At 47.4% G+C, this 20,664-nt stretch overlaps 1 protein-coding gene across 1 annotated transcript in view; it reads left to right on the top strand.

Moving 5' to 3' along the window:
• The window catches only part of PHACTR1 (phosphatase and actin regulator 1), a 233,509-nt gene that overhangs the window by 109,758 nt on the left and 103,087 nt on the right, over window positions 1-20,664 (top strand). The window contains exon 3 of the mRNA XM_015429100.1: window positions 18,814-18,894. Coding sequence (XP_015284586.1) covers window positions 18,814-18,894 — 81 coding nt within the window. The remainder of the gene's footprint in view (window positions 1-18,813; window positions 18,895-20,664) is intronic.

The following is a 20,664-nucleotide window of genomic DNA, read 5'->3' as shown; positions in this document are numbered from 1 at the left end:
TGCTAAGTTTCGATTCACTCTTCGTCATTTCCCTGGGGCGGCGAATTCCCTGGCTGACGCGCTTTCACGCCTCCCACAACATGACAGTCAGCGTGAGATCATCATGGACTCTGTCTTTTCCCCCTCCCATCTGGGGGGGGCCGTGGTCACCAGGGCGCAAGCGCGGGCAATTCCACACTCTGATGAGACTACGCCTTCCCTTTTCCCTGTGGGGGGGGGGGCCTGGGTCCAAAAATATCTGTCTGCTTTGACTGTTGAGGATGATGCCTCCCTGACAACGTTGCCTGATTGTGTCCGTAGCCCTGATGGTCTGATTTATTCTGGAGACAAACTGTATGTGCCTATTTCAATGAGGAGGGAGGTGATGGAGTCTGCTCATGGTTCGAAACTGGCAGGGCATTGGAGTTTTGTTAAATCTCTACAACTCATCCGCAGACAGTTCTGGTGGCCACATATGCGCAAAGACCTCTTGATGTTTGTTCGGTCCTGCCAAACATGTGCCTTGACTAAACCCAGATTGGGCAAGCCTCCTGGTCTTCTACAGCCACTCCCTACTCCATCGAGACCATGGGAAGTGGTATCCATGGATTTTATTACTGACCTCCCTGCGAGCAAAGGGAACACTATCATTTGGGTGGTTGTTGATTTGTTTTCTAAACAAGCTCATTTTGTACCTTTTCCTTCCTTGCCTACAGCTCAAAGGTTGGCGAAATCGTTTATGTCTCACGTGGTGAAAATTCATCAATTACCTACTAAGTTAATTTCTGACAGGGGGACCCAATTTGTTTCTAAATTTTGGAGGGAACTTCTTTCCATTTTAGGGGTGGAACAAGGACTCAGCAGCGCGTATCATCCCGAGACTGACGGACAAACGGAACGAGTTAATCAGACCCTGGAACAATATTTGCGTTGTTTTACTAATTATCAACAGAATGATTGGTGTGACTTATTGCCTCTTGCTGAATATTGTTATAATAATACTGTCCATAGCTCCACAGGCATGTCTCCGTATAAAGCTGTCTCTGGTTACGACAGCCCCCCCCTCCCTTTCTTGGAGGGGATGGGCCAACGTCCTGTGGGGGATGCTGATACCTGGTGTATGTCCTTGCAAAAAGCATGGCCTCTGTTATGCCAAACACTTGACGCAGCCAAGGCTGCTTACAAGACCCAGGCAGACAAGGGTAGGGTGGTGGGGTTTGATCTGAAACCTGGGGATCTTGTGTATGTCTCAACCAAGAACATTAAGATGCTGCGGCCTAGCAGGAAATTGGGATGGAAGTTCATAGGCCCTTTCAAAGTGCGCAAAGTCATAAATGATGTGGCAGTTGATGTTGTTTTGCCTAAGAATTTACGTGCCTTGCATTCTGTATTTCACATGAGCCTGTTAAAGAAGGATCCTGGCCCGTCTCCATGGAGACCTGTAACTACTCCTCCTCCACCTGTCATTTTGGAAGGGGATGAACATTTTGAGATCGCTGATATCCTGGATTGTAAAGTGAAACGTGGTAAACTCTGGTACCTTATCGAATGGGTTGATTTCGGTCCCCAGCACCGCGAATGGGTGGAAGAAGGGGATATTCGGGCCCCTTACCTGATCCGTAGTTTCCACAGAAGGTTCCCGGACAAACCGGGAGGTCTCCCGCCCAGCCCGGGAGATCTCCCGCCCGGCCCGGGAGGTGTGTTGTAAGTGTATTTTAAGGGGGGCAGTATGTCAGCAAGCTGCCATTCTGTTGTCTGTGACCTCTGTGTACATATTCCTTCCCTGTTGCACCCGGCTTGGTTTCTATCATCCTACTCCTGCGTTGGAATGCAAAAGATAACTGCTGGAGGTTGTGTGGGGGAGAAGATGCTGTAATGCTTGGCTATTGCTTTTCCCATGACTACTGCACCTGTGTTATGTCTAATATCCTGCCTGGTTCCCATGGACTGGGCGCGCAACCGTTTCATTAGCCCGCCAGCGGGAAAGTCATTCATTGGACCTGTATCTCTTTGAAGTTCCTTTATTATGCTTGATCTAACTGTGTATCCCCAGTTCTAACAAAGAACGTGTTTGAGTATGTCGTCAACGCTTTGAAATAAATTTTGCTTTTCTTAAAACGTGGATTTATTCTCGATGCTTGGGGATCCAACAGGAGGAAGCAACTTACCCTCCCTCTTCTCCTGCCTCCTCCTGGCTGAATGAGGGCCGGAAGCGGGGCAGCCAGAAGCAGGGGGTGGGGCTTCGTCGTGTGCCCCGCCCCCCGCACCTCACCCGAGGGAACTGCATTCCCCCGCGATCCCCCCCGAAATGACCTCTGGGCTCCTGGCTCCTCTTCAAGACGTCTCTGCCGCGCAGTCAAAGCAATGATCATGTCACCAGTAGTAACACCATTACGCTGGGGCCGTTGCACACGTGATGTTGCTGTTTCAGGGGTGGGGCTTCCCCCACTGGCCAGGTGGCCGGCAGCGGATTGGGCCCCCCCCCAAAATCAGGGACCCTACTCAAACTAATGCATTTTCCACGATGACTTAGGCACAACCCTTAATCTCTATCTCTTTCAGAAACTTGAGTACATGTAATGGAAGTTACTGCCTACACTTCCCCTGTTGACGTCTGCTTCCACCTCTCTTTGTTATTTTCTTTGTCCCATATTGTAATCTATAACCTCCTTGGATCAGAGACCTGCCTTCTAACCCTTAGAAAAAAATCAAGCACATTGATGTGGCCGTATAAATAATAAATAGTAATAATAATGGAACTATTAATACTTTTCACAGTCAAGCACAGAGGGCCAGATACAATGTCGACAGCTTGATTAGAAGGAGTTTGCAAGCAGATGGTCCAGCTGTTCATCATCTCATCCACAAGATGAGATTGCTGCTTACCAACATATTGGTTAACTGCATTAATATTTTGGTAGTTTTATGTGCCTTTCACAAAAAGCATTCTACTCAAGTTACCTGGAACCGGCAGTTATTATGTTAGCAAATGTTCTGAAGCATCTGTGCACCTCAACCATGAAAATTAGTCAAAGTCTTACAGAGCAGCTGTTCTTCCTTCTGCCTGCTTGGAAAACTGGGCAGGACTTCAGCTTCCAGTTTCTTACTTTTTTAGCATTTCAAGGACTCTGGTTTTCATCATACAGCAATTAATTATAATTAGGACTTGCCTAGAGTGAAATACAATACACTGTTATGTTTCTTCCAGACTGAGGTACAAGGAAGTAGTTCTGAAGTCAAGTTAAATCAATTCATAGGGCCACTGTGAAGGCTACAACGAGATCCACATCGGAAAGATGTGAAAAACAAACAGAAAACAAGATGGCAGGATTCTACTGACATGCAGCATAGTCACCTGTGACAAAATTAGAGTCCTTTTCTAAATTAAAATTAAAATTAGATGGTCAGGCACTCCATGGGCCTGTCCTGAAAATGGTAATCGCCAAAGATTTTTTTGTAGTTATTGTATGTTTATCGGGCCTGGTCACAGAGGAAATACATTCTAAGTTGCGCTAAAATGGGCTAGGTACTAGATTTTTTGAAAAACCCTAAATGGCCCAATGTTCATCTTGAAGCAATAACATATTGGCAAAGCTTGTGAGGCATTTTAAAATAGTTAAGACACCATATCAACTTCTGGAATAAATTGTGTCCGTACTATTTCACATTAAGATTTTCTGTGAACTGAGTTATTAGTTTTTCAGTAGAGGGGCAAACTAACTGACTAAATGGTCCAGATAAGCTAGTTAGTTGTCCATTATAACCTGGTTTGTATATTCAAGTGTTTCTGCTGTCTATGATCAGCTGTTTTTTCTTGCCCTTTCGTCTCTTGTTTCCAGTAAATAACTTTAAATTAGAAGATGGCATGGATGGGATTGATAGGGTAATATTTTGTTTCACACTTTGTTAATTGTCACAGAAATGTAGGGTTGCCAGACCCCCCCCCCAGTTCCACAGGGGTTTCCTGATTTTGGGGGGGCTCTTTCCCACCACAAGGGGAGCCCCGCCCCCAAGAGGGACCGCCCGTCTCCCCCACCTCTTCCCATCAGTGTTAAAGAGACCCTTTAAACACTGCTGGGGAGAGGCGGGGCCACCGTCCCCCATTGTGATGACTTCACTTCTGTGAAGTCATCACGTTGGGGACATCCCCACCCCCTCCAGTAATGCCCCCCAAAGTCCCCCGCTATCTGGAGCCACATGCACTGGCACCACTGAACAAGCATTCTGTGAATGGCTGGTTACACATGTGGCAGCCACCCACTGAACAAGCCCCAGAGGGGACAGGTGGGCTGTGTGGCAAACAGCTCTTCCTCTTCTTTCCCCCTCTGTCAGGAGTGTGGGACTATGGGTAGTTGAGTCCCTACCCGGCCCAGGGCAGCTGCCCGAGATGCCTCATACTAGCCCCCCCCCTCTGGTTCACCACAATAAGCAGTTGTGTGCCACTGTGACTGCGATGCTTACAACATTCATATGTAGGGCTTCCAGGTCCTCCCTGGCCACCAATGGGGTGTGTCTGTGGAAGAGATAGGGTTGCCAGCTCCAGACTGGGAAACTCCAGGAGATTTGGGGGGTCGAGCCTGGGGGTGACAGGGGCCTCAGTGGGGTACAGTGCCATAGAGTCCACCTCCAAAACATTTTATGAAGGGGACTTGATCTCCGGTCTGGAGTTGAGCTGGGAGGTCCCCAGGCCCCACCTGGAGGCTGGCATCTTTATAACATGGCTACTGTGTAAATACTTGGAGCTGCAGTGGCTCAAGTGGTTAAGACACTGAACTGCAGGCTGTGGAAGGTCAGTAGTTCAGCAGTTCGAGACCCGAGTGTGCTGCATGATGGAGTGAGCTTCCGTCTCTAGTTCCAGCTCCTGCCAACCTAGCAGTTCGAAAGCAAGAAACTGCAAGTAGATAAATAGGTACCACTTCGGTGGGAAGGTAACAACATTCCGTATGCCTTGGCGTTTAGTCATGCCGGCCACATGACCACGGAAACGTCTTCAGACAGCGCTGGCTCTTTGGCTTTGAAACGGAGATGAGCACCGCAACCCTAGAGTCGGATTCGACTGGCTTTCGAGCAAGGGAACCTTTACCTTTACTATGTAAATACAAAATCTTTTAAAATGAAGGTGATTTTATTAAGCAGTCTGTTACCGAACCTCCTCTAAGGACGGTTCCGGGAGCCCAATTCTGAATTATCTACGACAGTGGGCGTGGCATAAGTTCTTGCCAATGTATACAGAGGTCAGATTGGCCCAACGGAACGCTCCTAATTCCCAGGAATTTGAGACAACACGCTAGGTTTATGAATAAATGTTGCCTTTTACTAAGCAGTTCTTCAAGCATACAAAAACAGATGCATACACAGATTCTCTCAAGATCCTTAGTTACAATAGTTCATAGAAAACAATCAGCAAGGAAAATAATAAAAGCACAGACAAGGGGGATAACACACCACGGGATATCGCTTATACTTATCTGAGGTCCAAGCTGGGGAGAAATCTCCTCGTAGCGGAAAGGGCGCTGGTCTCCTTTGTCCAGAGGCACTCTGGGAGATTCCAGGGAGGCATGTGTCTTGTGGCAGGCAGCTCAAGCCATGCCCATCCATAGGCAGCATGAGGTGCAAGGCCAGCCATTCAAACGCACAGCATCAAATACACACAGCAGTGATCCCTGAATCCCAAATGCACAGATACACAGACATTTGACCAACATAGCATAAGCACAGTACAGACAAAATGCAATTGCAAACACACATGGTAACAAGTCGTTTAACTACTGACTCAAGTGACTTGGCGAACAACAGACTTTATTACTCAGTGGATTACATTCAGCTGCAGGAGAAAAAAAATATCATCTCTTTACATTGGCATGTGGTATTTTCTGTACCAAAATGTTGCCTATATATTTTCCTAGGACAGATGACAATGTTGATCCTCACTGTGGAACCATCTGCTTGCATATATTTTTTTTATTACAAAAGATGTACACTTTGATGGGATACATTCCACATAGTAGATTGATAGACAGAAATAGAAAAAGAGAAATACTTTGCTGAAATGTTCATTGTAGGGGTTTCTGGTCTCAAAGAGATTTTTAAAGCACTCTTTTTAAAGACTTGCACAGAAAGATTAACTGGTAAATGCATCGACAGGGTTGGACAGCAGAAGGTGAGCCAGGGTGCAGGCCCAGAGGAGAGGCCACAGATCAGGTGGGAGTGGAATGCTGCCAGCCACAAACAAAAAAAGTATTCGTTGCCTTTCCCAGTGCACGGTCACCAAATTTCCCATAACACACATGCACAATGCTAGCTTCAGTGTAGTCTTCCTTTCCAAAAACCAGTTCAGTTTGTACACAGCCAGTTTAATACAATGAAGCTGCCTTTAGCGGGAACAATTACTTTGAAATTATTATATACATTTATTAATTATTATATTTGCAAGAAAATATTTGCTGTGTTTTGTGTTCAATATTTTGTAATATATGTGACTACAGTTAACAGGAGGGGGGGTTATATGCATGACTTTTACCTGTCTCCTCCCCCCAGATACCAGGATAAAGGGCAAGACTGCAGGTGTCTGCAGATCCCCAAAGCCCATTTAATCTTTTTTGCTTAAAATGTTTCTGGCGTCTGTAACTTATTACCCCTTTATAACATAGGCTAGCCTTCAGGCTGTTCTGCATTCACATTTTTGTCACTTATGTGTTCCTATTGGTTGGGGGGGGGGCTTTTCCAAAAATGTTTTGCTCCCTCTAGTGGTCAATTCAATATTACATTGCTGTATGTCTGGCATATCTCCTTGCAGATTTAAACTGCAGGTTTTCATGCTGAACACACAGCAATGTAATATCAAATCAACCACTAGAGGGAGGAAAACACATACAGAAGAGAAAAAGAGAAGCAACAGGGAACACTCAAGCAACAAAAATGAGAATGCGGAAGAGCCCTTACTGGTGGATCGTGATTCTCTCTTAGATGGGGGGGGGGGGGGACAGAAATTTGGTTTTATTTCTCATCATGTGTAAAATGGCCATGAAATACAGCCTCTTGCTTAGCAATGCTATACAGTTAGAATACTTAACGTGAATATGGCATATAAACTTGTTCTGCGTCAAACGACGGGAGATCCCTGCATTTTATGTTGGGGAGAGAGAAAGTAGTGCAGAGTTCCTTTGCAAGTGGATCCCCAATATTAAAATGAATTTATACCGAGGACCCACATCAAAAAGTCTGCAAATCACTGCTTTAACTCCATTTATCAACATGTTACTAGAAAGAAATGATTCTCTAAAACGTCTATGGCTTTTGCCTTCATTTATAATTGCTATTTTTAATTTTTGTTATTTTCCCTTCCACTATTTACTTAGAGAGTCCCTGTCACTATTTTTGCCCAGTCTCTCTTTTCTTGCCAACCTCCTCCTGTCAGTCTGTCAAATCCAGTATGACAGACTGCTTACAAATTGCAAACAGGCAGGAAACCTTGCCCTTTCCTCTGGATGGCTCCTTCTGAGCTTGCTTCTCAGTCCTCCTACATAGAAATTCTGTTATAAACAACTGCCGTGGTTTCCTTTGGTGTGATCCAGAGGTCATTTCGGGGGGGATCGCAGGGGGATCGCAGTTCCCCCGGGTGAAGTACGGGGGGCGGGGCACATGACGAAGCCCCGCCCCCCGCTTCCGGCCGCCCCGCTTCCGGCCCTCATTCAGCTAGGAGGAGGCAGGAGAAGAGGGAGGGTAAGTTGCTTCCTCCCTGCCTCTCCCCACTCCTGCCTGCCTGGGGCCAGGGAGGGCCTTCGCGGGGCTTCCTTGCACTCCCGCCGGCCTTGCAGGTCCACCGCCGGGCCCCTCATGGGGCTCGGCAGTGGAGCTGCAAGGCCGGCGGCAGTGGCCGGGACCGTTGGGGGCGGGGTGTGTGGCCTTATGACACACTTCCGGTGATGTCAGGGGGTGTGGCATATGATAATGAGTTATGCTAATGAGTTCCCCTAGCTCTTTTTCTACTAAACGACCCCTGGTGTGATCCCTTCCATGAATTAATACTTCCAAGGTCGTTCATGTATCACCTATCTGGATTTCCTTGGCCTTTTGAAACTGATCTGATTACTTTTATTATTTAGGTATTCATGCCTTGCTTTTTTATCGAATGGGGGCCCGAAATGGCCTGCAACATTCTCCACCTTTACCATTTCATCTTCACAACAACAGTCCTGTGAGACAGGCTAGGCGGGGACTGAGGGACTGGACCAAGCTCAGCAGGGCTGGCTCCAGGTCTTTTTGGACACTAGGCGAGGCTGCCTTCTGGCGGTGCCGCCCCCCATGCCCACGCCCACCAATTACGGGGTTGCAAACCTCCAGGGTGGGCCTGGGGAGAAGGAAGACTCTCCGGCGGCTTCTTCGGAGGCGCCTCGTCACCCTTCACTCAGGCCCACCGGAGGACCTAGGCGGGTTTTTCTGGCTGGTCCGCGCCCCTGAGAAGGGCAGCTCTTCTGGCCGACAGTTTGGATGGCGCTGCCCAAGTCGCCTTCCTCACGCCCCCCACCGCTCTGTCCCAGAATGGATTTTCCTGGTGCATGTTTGCCAGTAGAAAAGAAGCGAAAACCTCCGGCGATCCACAGGAGGGAGGCGCTTGGCCAAACCCCCGCCGGCTCCGTCCACCGGGGATCGCTGGGGAGGAAGCAAAAGGACTCGGTGCCAGGCAGTCCTTGACACATGGCCCTGCCAATCTGGGGTGAGTTTGCCCCCCCCCGAAATCCAAGGCATACTTGACCCCCCCATGCTGCTTACTGGCCTGTCAGCCCTGCTGCCCGCCAAGAGGCACAGCCAGGCCTAGTTTGCAGGGCATTTGGCGCGCATGAAGGATCGCGTTGCACGTTTTTCTGCCCCGTACCATCAATCCCCCCCCGATCCTGTTTTCTGGCAAGGAAACGTGCTGGGGATCGGGGCGCTCCAGGCCTGTTCCATCCGTGGAGATGGACTGCGCCTCAGCAGCTGCCCAGGGAGCAAGGCGCCTTTTCACTTACACCACCTGCGCTCTCACCACCATTCTCCGCAAACGGGGACAGTGGACTGGATTGGAACCTTTTGCGCCAATGGGGCACTGCTTGACTTGCAAGGAGATCATCTTTCCAAAATGGGAGACTGGCTCCCCTGGGGTCTGGCCTCTCCCCGATGCCCTCCCAAGCCCTGCGACTCACCAACGGAGATGCAGTGAAAGTGCCGGTGGTCGGGCAGGGGGTAGGCGCTCTGGTAGAGGGCGGGTGAGCGGGTGGGTGGGCAGCGGCAGCACCTCCGATGGGCTGCCTGGCGGCCAGGGGCGACGGGCAGTACTGGGAGCCAAAGGGCGAGAAGGAGGCCTTGAGGAGTGGCAGGAGGGGTGGTGAGAAGGAGGCGGCCACGCACAGCAGGCACACGCACAGCAGGCTGGCCTTGTGCACCACCGACGTGGCCCCCGAGGCAGCTGGGCAAGCATCCCCGGAGGCAGCCAAGAGTCCATGGAACGCATTGCGGTGGGGCCTGGGGGAGGCAGGGGAACTTTTCGCAGCCATTTCCCCATGGTGCAGGAGGCACCGTGGGCATTACACTTTAAAAAGCACCTTTCCACTACTCTAGGGGCAGCAAAGGGGCGCGCTGAAGCAGCATGTGCCCAGAAAGTCATGCAGGGGGGCGAAGAGGCGGCGGTGGCCAGGGCGTGCAGCGTGAGTGGGGGGCAGGGGGGCTCATTCTCGTGCCCCCAATGGCCCCGCACTCTAGGCGAGAGTCTAGCTTGCCTAGTGAGTGAGCCAGCCCTGAAGCTCACCCATCAGCAGCTTTTTTGTGCAGGTGTACAATCATCAGGAGTGCATCTTTGCCAGTTTGGTGTAGGGGTTTAGGAGCGTGGACTCTAATCTGGGAGAACCAGGTTTGATTCGCCACTCCTCCACATGCAGCCAGCTGGGTGACCTTGAGCCAGTCACAAGTTCTCTCAAAGCTGTTCTCTCCAGAGCAGTTCTTGAAAGAGTTCTCTCAGCCCCACCTACCTCACAGGGTGCATGCTGTGGGGTGGGGAAGAGAAGGAGATTGTAAGCCGCTCTGAGACTCCGAGTGAAGAGCAGGGTATTTCTATTTCTTTTTAAAACGAGGTTCTCAGTTCATTTTCTCATCTGATAAGTTTCTGTATTAATCTAGAAGTCTCTCCCCCCCCTCTCCCTTTTGCTGCTTTGATGATTACCAGATGTGAGGGTCAGCCTCCAGGGGGGCTTGGAGATCTCCCAGAATTAACGACTGATTCCCAGATGACAGAGACCATGTCTCCTAGAGAAAATGGCTGCTCTATGACATTATACCCCGCTGAGGCCCTGTCTTCCCCAGGCTTCATCTTTAGATCTCCAGGAGTTTCCCAGGCTAGACCTAGCAACCCTAGAGAGAAAAGTGGGAAAGAACAAAGAAGGAGCCTCTCCAAGCAGTGTTCTGTTCCGTCCCTTGCACCAGTGGCACGCGTGCCGCAAAAGAGCCCTGGACGGGCTGGTTCTGGCCCCCAGGCCTTATGTTTGACAACCCTGAGCTAGATGAAGGAAGCTCTTTGATTTCCCAGATTCAAATCATGTTGTGAGAGAATGGCTTCCATGCTTCTGTTGGTGTTTCATACACAGGGGGAAGGAGGGCCAGCTTTTTCTGCAACTCAGAACATGCACTTGCCTGAGAAACCCTCCCTTGCCCTCATTGACCAACTAGCCCATAATTGATCCCAGATTTTGGGGTTTTTTTGTTTTTTGTATCACGAGACATATATCTTAATCTCAAGCATTGGCTCCTATCTGTACCCCAGCTGATTGCGACTGTGTATATTTTTCAGCGAAGAACTGCTAGATCCGTGGCTGTGTCTAAGAATATACCCCTCTTTTGGTAAAATCAAACAGTTCTTCACATGCATCACCTGTCAATGTTAACCAGTAGGCAATTTTAGAGACTGTGCCACATCAAATATGTGATAGCATGTATATACTAATAACATAATGTTCGGTCAATGGAGACGAATACCGTTTTGAATGGTATTTCCATAAATGCAGCGCGTTTTTTGTGGGGCTGTCCCTGAGAAGTATTCGGAAACTTCCTTTGGTACAGAGTGCTGCAGACAGGATGTTGACTGGAGTAGGTCATAGTGGTCATCATATCATAGGGTTGCCAAGTCTTATTTACTCACCGGCGGGGGAGCGTCTGCTTGCTCCGGGAGCTGGCTGCGGACATGCGCACGATGATCTGGGCCATGCCCCCAATGTGCCCTACGTCGTGCGTCACCTCTGGTGACTCAGCTTCGGGGGGGCGGGGTTGCCCCCGGGGCCCGATTCCGCCACGGCGGAAATTGGGCCTCCAAAGCGGGGGTTTCCCCGCCCCCACTTGACAGCCCTATCATATCACTCCAGTCTTGGCCCATCTACACTGGCTCCCAGTTTGTTTCCAGGCACAATTCAAGGCACTGGCTTTGGCCTTCAGTACCCTATATGGTTTGGGACCAACATACCTGGAGGACCACCTACTCCCTTGTGAAACCACCTGACCACTATGGCCATCTTCAGAGGCCCTGCTTTGGGTACCCCCTTCTGAGATTAGGCAGGTGGCAACCTGGAAGAGGGCCTTCTTTATGACGGCACCAAAGCTCTGCAACTCTCTCCCCAGGGATACCCGTCTGTCCCGTTCCGTTGCCATAATCCACCAGCAGGTGAAGACCTTTTTGTTTGGTTTGGCATTCCCTCAGACCAGTTCCACAGTAGTGAAATTCCCCGCGTTGACGTTTTTAAAACTGCACGTTATGGAAAATCTCCACAGTAGATTTTTCCTCACCAGGAACAAAACCAACATTTTCTCCTTCTTACCCCGCGTTTTCGGAATCCCCAGTTTTAATGAGTTCCAAAAAATGCAGGGTAAGAAGGAGAAAACTTCGGGTTTGCGCCTGGTGAGGAAAAATCTACTGTGGAAAATTTCACGCAACGTGCAGGTTTTTTTTAATGTCAAGGCGGAGCATTTTACTACTGTGGAAATGGTCCCTGTGATCCCTCCTTCCTAACCAATGTTTAAATAACTCTTTTTATGTTGTGTGCATTTTAACTCTGTTTTTAATTGTTCAAAATGATGTGCGTTTGGTCGGTGGGATGATTCCAATGGTTTTAAAACGGGATGTTCCCATTTATGTTTTTAATTGTTAGCCACCTTTGTGGTCCTTGAGAGGGCAGAAAAGCAGGATATAAATTTTGTAAATAAATAAATAAGAATAAGGATGGGAGCTTTTACATGTTCGGATATGCTGCCTGTTCCTGTGAATTGTTTTTGTGTGTTTTGTGTCTTCAGGTCACTTCTGATTTATGGTGGCCCAATAAATTAATGACCTCCAAAATGTTCTATCCTCGCCAGCCTTGCTAAGGTCTTACAGTTTGGGGTAGTGGTTAAGAGCAGCGGACTCTAATCTGGGAGAACCAGGTTTGATTCCCCACTCCTCCACATGCAGCTGCTGGTGTGACCTTGGGTCAGTCATAAGTTCTCTCAGAGCAGTTCTCTCACGAGCAGTTTCTTTCAGAGCTCTTTCAGCCCCACCGAACTCACGGGGTGTCTATTGTGGGGAGGGGGAGGGAAAGGAGATTGTAAACCAGTCTGAGATTCCGAGTGAAGGGCAGGGTATAAATCCAATCTCTTCTCTCCTTCTCTCTTACAAACTGAAGGCAACGGCTTCCTTTATCGAGCCAATCTATCTCCTGTTGGGTCTTTCTCTTTTCCTACCTCCTTCAACTTTTCATAGCACTATTATTTTTTCCGATCTTATCTTCTCATTATTTGACCAAAAGTACAATCGCTTCTTGGGAGAATTCAGGCTTGATTTGATCTAGAACCCACTTATTTGTCTTTTTGGCAGTCCAAAGTATCCATAAAACTCAACTCCAGTACCACATTTCAAATGTATCAATTTTCTGTAAATTACTTCACCTATGTCAGCTTGTGATCCTGCAAAGTCTTGTTTGGGGAAGACATGAAATATCATCTGGAATGCTGTTTCTGTCACACAGGACTGTTCTTATATGGTAGACGTGAAGGTCATTCAGGAATAGTGATCTTCACTTACCATCATCCAACATTCACGCATAAACAGATAGTTCAGTAATTAAAGTCTTTGTATGTGCATGTGTCTCCTGCCAACCTAGCAGTTCGAAAGCAAGAAATTGCAAGTAGATAAATAGGTACCACTTCGGTGGGAAGGTAACAGCGTTCCGTGCGCCTTGGAGTTTAGTCATGCCGGCCACATGACCATGGAGAAGTCTTTGGACAGTGCTGGTTCTTCAGCTTGGAAACTGCAATGAGCACTGCCCCCTAGAATCAGATTCAACTGGCTTTCAAGCAAGGGAAACCTTTACTTTTACTCATGGTAAAGAAGTGGTTTGTTAACTGTCAAATTCTGCTTTAAGTGGACACAGAGGAATTCCTTCTGTAAGACCAACTTGAGAAAGAAGCATTTGTAACATTCTCTGGGGTAATAACTGACAAAAACACATTTGTATCATAGGGGACCTTAAGAAGCTTGTGTTGTGAACAGATAATCACCCAAATCAGTCTGGCATTTATATTCATCACAATTTAGATGCAAATAATAGCCAGTATATGTGACTAAGAAGCATTTCTCTCTTTAAATTGCTATTTTGCATTCTAATTATTTTTAAAGAGCAACTGTTAACTGTCGGACACTTCAGAACATCTTGTCTTCCCAATTAGAATACAGTTTTCACTAATGCCAGGCTGACATAAAGCTCTCAAAAACATGGGCTGCAATGAGTCACGAAAGCTCATACCCTGCCATAAATTTTGTCAGTCTTTAAGGTGCTACTGGACTCTTGTTTTGTCCTCTGTATTTGTATCCATTTGGTTTCAATAAGAAACATACTTCTGCTCATAAGTTTTTTTGTTTAATTTCTTCCTAGTTGGAAGAAATGTGCAGGGATTCTGTCCATATAAAATAAAAAGGTAAAGGTTCCCTTGCTCGAAAGCCAGTCGAATCCGACTCTAGGGTTGCAGTGCTCATCTCTGTTTCAAAGCCGAAGAGCCAGCGCTGTCCGAAGACATTTCTGTGGTCATGTGGTCGGCATGACTAAACACCGAGGCGCACAGAACGCTGTTACCTTCCCACTGAAGTGGTACCTATTTATCTACTTGCAATTTCTTGCTTTTGAACTGCTAGGTTGGCAGGAGCTGGAACTAGAGACGGGAGCTCACTCCGTCATACGGCACACTCGGGTCTCGAACTGCTGAACTACCAACCTTCCACAGCCTGTAGTTCAGCGTCTTAACCACTTGAGCCACTGCAGCTCCCCATATAGAATACTGCCCACTAAATTTCTTCTGAAGACAGAAAAAAACATTCCCGTTTTATAAGCAGTTAAAAAGCACATTTCTGCTTCTTTTCTAACAAAGTCAGGGTGAAATTCTCAGGGACTCTCCCTCCTACTCAAGAAATCTACACCTCCGGAATACAGGCTGTGTTTGGTCTGGGTTATTCTTAGCTACTGACTACATATCCCTTCTGTGTATGGCTCTGTTCCTCCACCAAAGCAGGGAGGAACCAAGAATGGGGGTCATGGTGGTGTAACGAGGCAGGAGATGATCGGTACAGAAGTACAGAAGAGGGCAACCAAGATGGTTGGGGGGTTGGAGCCCCTTCCCTATGAGGAAAGGCTGAAGAGTGTGGGACTTTTCGGTTTAGAAAAGAGACGGTTGAGGGAGGCACGAAAGAGACTTATAAAATTATGCATGGGGTAGAGAGAGTTGGCAAGGAGATCTTTTTTTCTTTCTCCCAAAATGCTAGAACTCAAGGGCATCCTATGAAACTGTTGAGCAATAGGATCAGGACGGACAAAAGGAAATACTTCTTTACGCAGAGGGCGCGTTCAGACGGCTCTTTAGATCCGCGCGAGGCATGGGTGCCTCGTGGATTTAAATGTAATGTCTAGACATCAACATCTGGGAAACGTCCGTCTTCCATGAGCATCCTGTTTTGCCGCACTTAGAATCCGTACTAAAAAGATACTACTTTAAATTTAAAGTTTTCGGTTCCTACGGGCCACTTGTGGACTTTCCCCCGTCTGATCATTCCAGCGTAAATTAAAAATGGCGCCCATTTGGGATGGTCTGACGTCAGACTATCCTGAACGGGCGCCATTTTAAAAAAATCTTGATTCTGTGCATGTGCAAATAACCAAGGACGCAATATCATTCCTATGCGCATGCACAAACTTTTGTTTTTTAAAAAGCCACCGCGCGCACGCCTCATTCAGTGGACACCGTCTAGACAATCCACAGCGGAAGCAGCGCGTGGTAAGGCGATATCCCCGGGGGATGTCTGGTCGTGCAAGGATGGATTAAAAAGATCGGGATCAAATTTGAGCCGGCATAATGGTGGGATTAACTGTCCATCTGAACGCACCCAGGGAGTGATTATTATGTGGAATTCACTGCCAGAGGATGTACTGATGGCCACAGGGATAGACAGCTTTAAAAGGGGATTAGATAGCTTCGTTGAGGGTAGTTCTATCAGTGGCAACTAGCCATGGTGACTAAAGGGAACCTCCACATTCAGAGGCAGTCAGCCTTTGAATCCCAACGCTGTGAGGCAACATCAGGGGAAAGCCTTGCCTCTGTGTCTGGTTTTTGGCTCTTCAGAGGAACTGGCTGGCCATTGTGTGAGACAGGAGGATGCTGGACTAGGTGGACCACTGCTCTGATCCAGCAGGGCTCTTCTTATGTTCTTAAGTATAGAATAAGATCACGTGAGACTTTATTAGACCTTCTCCCAGGGCACCAGGACATAAGCAAGTGCGATCTGGGAGACAGAAGCAAAAAAGTGAGCTTGCAATCTTGGTTCTAAATCATCCACAATTATCATAATATCTACCAGATTCACTGAATAGATAACTATATGTGGGAGATGAGAGAAGAGGATGTTAGTGCTCAAAATATCTGTGCCCGATAATTCCACTGAAACGCTGCACCTGCAACTTAGTGGGAGCTGGTGCTGACGTCCTGGAAGATGTGTTTGGTACAGCACATGCAATTTTCTTTTGCAATGAGCAGGAAATAAGAGAGATGCAAACTTCCTGAAAGGACACCTGCATAGCAACAAATGCTTCTTGGTTGGAATCCGGCACCACTGAAATCGGACTCTGGCATCTGGATTCAGACTTTGCTGTCGTGCGTCTAAAACCACTGTCGAACCAGCCATCAAACTGGGAGAAGAATTATATAGAGACTGAGAAATAGAACGTTTCTCTAGCGTCGTTCACGCATCACAGGAAAAGCAAAGAACAGGAACAGCAGATCTTATCTTTTGCTTGATACCAACATAACAGGATCTGAAAGGAACACAGATTTTTCAGGCCACTTTGAATTCCTGGCATTGTTATGCAGCCAGAAGGGGTGTGTGTGTTAAGTGACAACAAGTCGCTTCCAACTAATGGTGACCCTATGAATTAATGTCTTCCAAAACGTCCCATCATTAACAGCCTTGCTCAGGTCTTGCAAACTGAGGGCCACGGCTTCCTTTATAGCGTCAATCCATCTCATGTTGGGTCTTCCTCTTTTCCTGCTGCCTTCAAATTTTCCTAGCATTAGTGTTGCCTTCTCATCATGTGACCAACGTACGATAGCCTCAGTTAAGTCCTTTTAGCATCTAAAAAGAATTCGGTTAGAAAGTTTGGGAGTCTGTAATTTGCAGTGCAATCCTATGCAGCATTACTCCAGTCTAAATCCATTGGCTGCCTTGTCATTGCTGCCACTGTAGATCAGCCACGGCAGTCCACACAATGGCCGTTTCTGCACCCATATTTTGCCACATTTTCTGAGCACATCCTATTCCATTCTGCATTCCCTCCCACTTTCCCTTCTGGTTTGTGACTGGGGGTTTTCTTGTTTCTGCATTTGTTTTACAGGAATCTGCATTCGTACTGCTTCCAGCACACTTTTGCCCTGAAGTTAGCAAAACTCCTTTTACTGCGATTCTTTGTTCTCATCCACTTTCAAATCGCTTTGTTTTGTTGTTCAATCGCATAGTCGAGTCCAACTCTTCACGACCCCATGGACCAGATCACGCCAGGTCTTCCTGTCTTCCGCCATCCTCTGAAGTTTGCTCAACTTCATGTTCGTTGCATCTATGACTGTCTAACCATCTCATCCTTTGCCGTCCCCATCTTCTCTGACCTTCAATCTTTCCCAGCATCAGGGTCTTCTCCAGTGAGTGCTCCCTTCTCATTTGGTGGCCAAAGTATATGAGCTTCAGTTTCATTATCTGGCCTTCCAGGGAACAGTCAGGGTTGATTTATTTTAGGATTGACTGATTTGATCTTCTTGCAGTCTAAGGGACTCTCAAGAGTCTTCTCCAGCACCATAGTTCAAAAGAATCTATTCTTCGGCGCTCGGCCGTCCTTATAGTCCAACTCTCGCAGCCATACATGACTACTGGGAATACCATTGCTTTGACCATGCGGACTTTTGTTGGCAGGGTGATGTCTCTACTTTTTATCATGCTGTTTAGGTTCGCCATCGCTTTCCTCCCAAGGAGCAGGCATCTTTTAATTTCATGACTGTTGTCACAGTCTGCGGTGATCTGGGATCCCAGGAACGTGAAGTCTGTCACTACTTCCATGACTTCCCCTTCTATTTGCCAAGGAGTGATGGGGCCGGATGCCATGATCTTAGTTTTTTTGATGTTGAGCTTCAAGCCCACAGCTTCATTGAACCACGCAAGCCCCCTCACCATGACAAGGCAGTGATCCATGAGGGGGATTCTGAATATTACAATGTTGGAATTTATATATTTAAAATGATACCTTGCTTTAATTCCAAGAGCTCAGGTCGCATAAAAGCAGTTTCAGAGTGAAGAATTTTGCTGACTGAGATCACCAGTCCTCACTTGGCCCCCTGACCTCTGCCTTAACCTGGGAGCCAGAAACACTGCTTCTTCACCTTGCTAGCGTGTGATATGAGTGCAATTGTGCGATAGTTTGAACATTCCTTGGCATTACCCTTCTTTGGAATTGGAATGTATACTGACCTTTTCCAATCCTGTGGTCACTGTTGCGTTTTCCAAATTTGCTGGCAAATTGAGTGCAGCACTTTAATAGCATCATCTTTTAAGATTTTGAATAGCTCAGCTGGAATACCATCACCTCCACTAGCTTTGTTGTTAGTAATGCTTTCTAAGGCCCATTTAACTTCACATTCCAGGATGTCTGGCTCGAGGTCAGTGATTATACCATCGTGGTTGTCAAGGACATCGAGGTCTTTCTTATATAGTTCTTCTGTGTATTCTTGCCATCTTTTCCTAATCTCTTCTGCTTCTGTTAGGTCCCTACCTTTTCTGTCCTTTATCATGGCTAGCTTTGGTTTAGCATAGGAAAAGGAGTATGACAAGGATGTATATTGTCACCTTGCTTATTTAATATATATGCAGAGTACATCATGCAAAATGCTGGTCTGGATGAATCACAAGCGGGAATTAAGATTGCTGGGGAAAAGATCAACAACCTCAGATATGCAGACGATACCACTCTAATGGCAGAAAGTGAAGAGGACCTAAAGAGTCTCTTGCTCAGAGTGAAAGAAGAGAGCGCAAAAGTGGGCTTGAAGCTCAACATCAAAAAAACTAAGATCATGGCATCCGGCCCCATCACTCCTTGGCAGAAAACACGTAGTCGCTAGTGATGCACACATGTGCCTAGAAAAGGGAATGGGTTAATATGCAGGAAAATAATTGAAATGAAACCATTGTTCTGAATCTGCACCTTTACAAATGTTCCTGTTGTTGTGAATAACTATGACCTTTTTTTTTTCTTTTTGTAGCACTTGAAAGAAAAATTTCAATGAGGCAAAGCAGAGAAGAACTCATCAAGCGGGGAGTGTTGAAGGAAATTTTTGATAAAGGTAGGAGAGATTGCCTCTTCAGCAGTGATGAGATAAAGGCCTGCTGCCTGTTCCTTATTTCAAGTAACCTCTCCTAATTAAAAAAAATACTCCTGGAAATGAGGTTGCGCTCCCTAAATGCAAAAGGCATCTTCAATTAGTACATTACAAGGACAGTATATTTTAATGAAGTATTGATAATGTCCTGAGTTAATTTGCTATGTTCTTTACTTTGGAGGTCTTCAGGTGGCAATACTGAATGGATGTTGTAACTTATATCGCTTTGTATCATCAGGCAATTTTGTGATCAACAAAGTGCAAGATTTGCTAGGTCCTTACTGCATTCCAACAGGGGGCTCCAGTCTTCTTCCTGGAGTCTTTTGGCACGCACACAAAGCACACACACCATAATAATGTCACCCGGAAGTGACATCATTGTGCGGGGGGCGCACTAGCATTTGAGGAAAACTCTATGGTCACCATAGAGTTTCCCCCAAAATGCTAAAGCATCCCCCACATTACATGCCCTGCGCAATGACATCACCTCTGGGTGATGTCATCACTCTGGACACATCGGGCACGGGTGGGGCTGCTTGGGGGCGGGGCTCCCCCACTGGCCAGCTGAGTGGCCATAGATTGGGGGACCCAAAAGCAGGAGAACCCCCACCCCCATCGGGGGATGGCAACCCTATTCTGTGTTCCGGTTCAACCTACTTTGGGGGGTCGTTTGAGCACGTGCTTAAAGAAAAGATACTTATTAGTTTGAAGCTTGTTTTGTATGAATGAAGATAAAAGATCTTGACGTAAATGCACAGGCGTTTATGAGATTATATCAGGCTCTAAGGGCACATCTAGAAACTGTGATAAAAGTAGCTGACTTGACTTGTGGGAGATTATTTCGAATGAAGGGATTCTAAGGCAGCAGTGTACTAAAGTGGCTTCATCACTTCTGGGGCCGGGGACTTCATGGCCTTCAGACCCCTTCCTGCTTAGTGATTCTTGGTTCTACTTCTGATGTAGTTTTGTGTGCTATCAGTGTACTGCAAGATAAGAGTCAGTTGCAAAATTTACTCATCTCAGGCCCCTGCCACACGGCAGGGGAAAAGCCTCTTAAGGCGCGGCTTTTAAAAGCCACGCCAACGTTGAGACGCCGCGGCGGGATCCCACGGATCCCCTGGCCGCGGCGCCTTTTCTCCCCGGCGCGATCAAACACCGGGGAGAAAACACAGGTCAGACGCCTAGCCGGCCGAACTGCGCATGTCGGAGCATGCGCAGTTCGGATCCGGGCCGGGGTTGTGCCGGCGCAAGGACGCGCCGGCGATCAAACGCCCCGCTTGCCGCGCCGCATCCATTTGAACCACCTAAGGTAGGTGGTTCAGTTTGCGGCGGATTTTTGCGGGGAAGGGACAGTTCGGGCACGGAAGCAAGACACTTCCCAGATGTTGTGGTGTGATCGTGCCGGTTTGATCCGGCCCCGAACTGTCCCGCTCCCGGCCCAAATCGCCTAGTGTGAACGGGACCTCAGAAGAGTGGTTTTCAGAACTTTCAGTGTCTTATAAGGGGGGTCTAATAATCATATTAGCTGTAAGTCCACTAGAAAGAAGTAATTGCCTTCATTCCAAGATGTATTGCCTTCCAGATAAGATAAAGAATCAGATGCTACACTTGAAACCCCTGCTGACTTTCCATCTAATGTTTCAACCTGAATGATTTTACAGACTACGTATTTGCAGTTTCAGATGATCCCTGAGAGGTGCCACCAGGAAATTCTAATATTTCTGTTCAATAGCT

This window comes from Gekko japonicus, unplaced genomic scaffold (genome assembly GCF_001447785.1).
Source record: "Gekko japonicus isolate JY-2015 unplaced genomic scaffold, Gekko_japonicus_V1.1 scaffold1913, whole genome shotgun sequence".
NCBI classification, from domain to species: domain Eukaryota; kingdom Metazoa; phylum Chordata; class Lepidosauria; order Squamata; family Gekkonidae; genus Gekko; species Gekko japonicus.
Note: the sequence above shows the minus strand (reverse complement) of the source record. Positions and strands in the feature narration are given on the sequence as shown.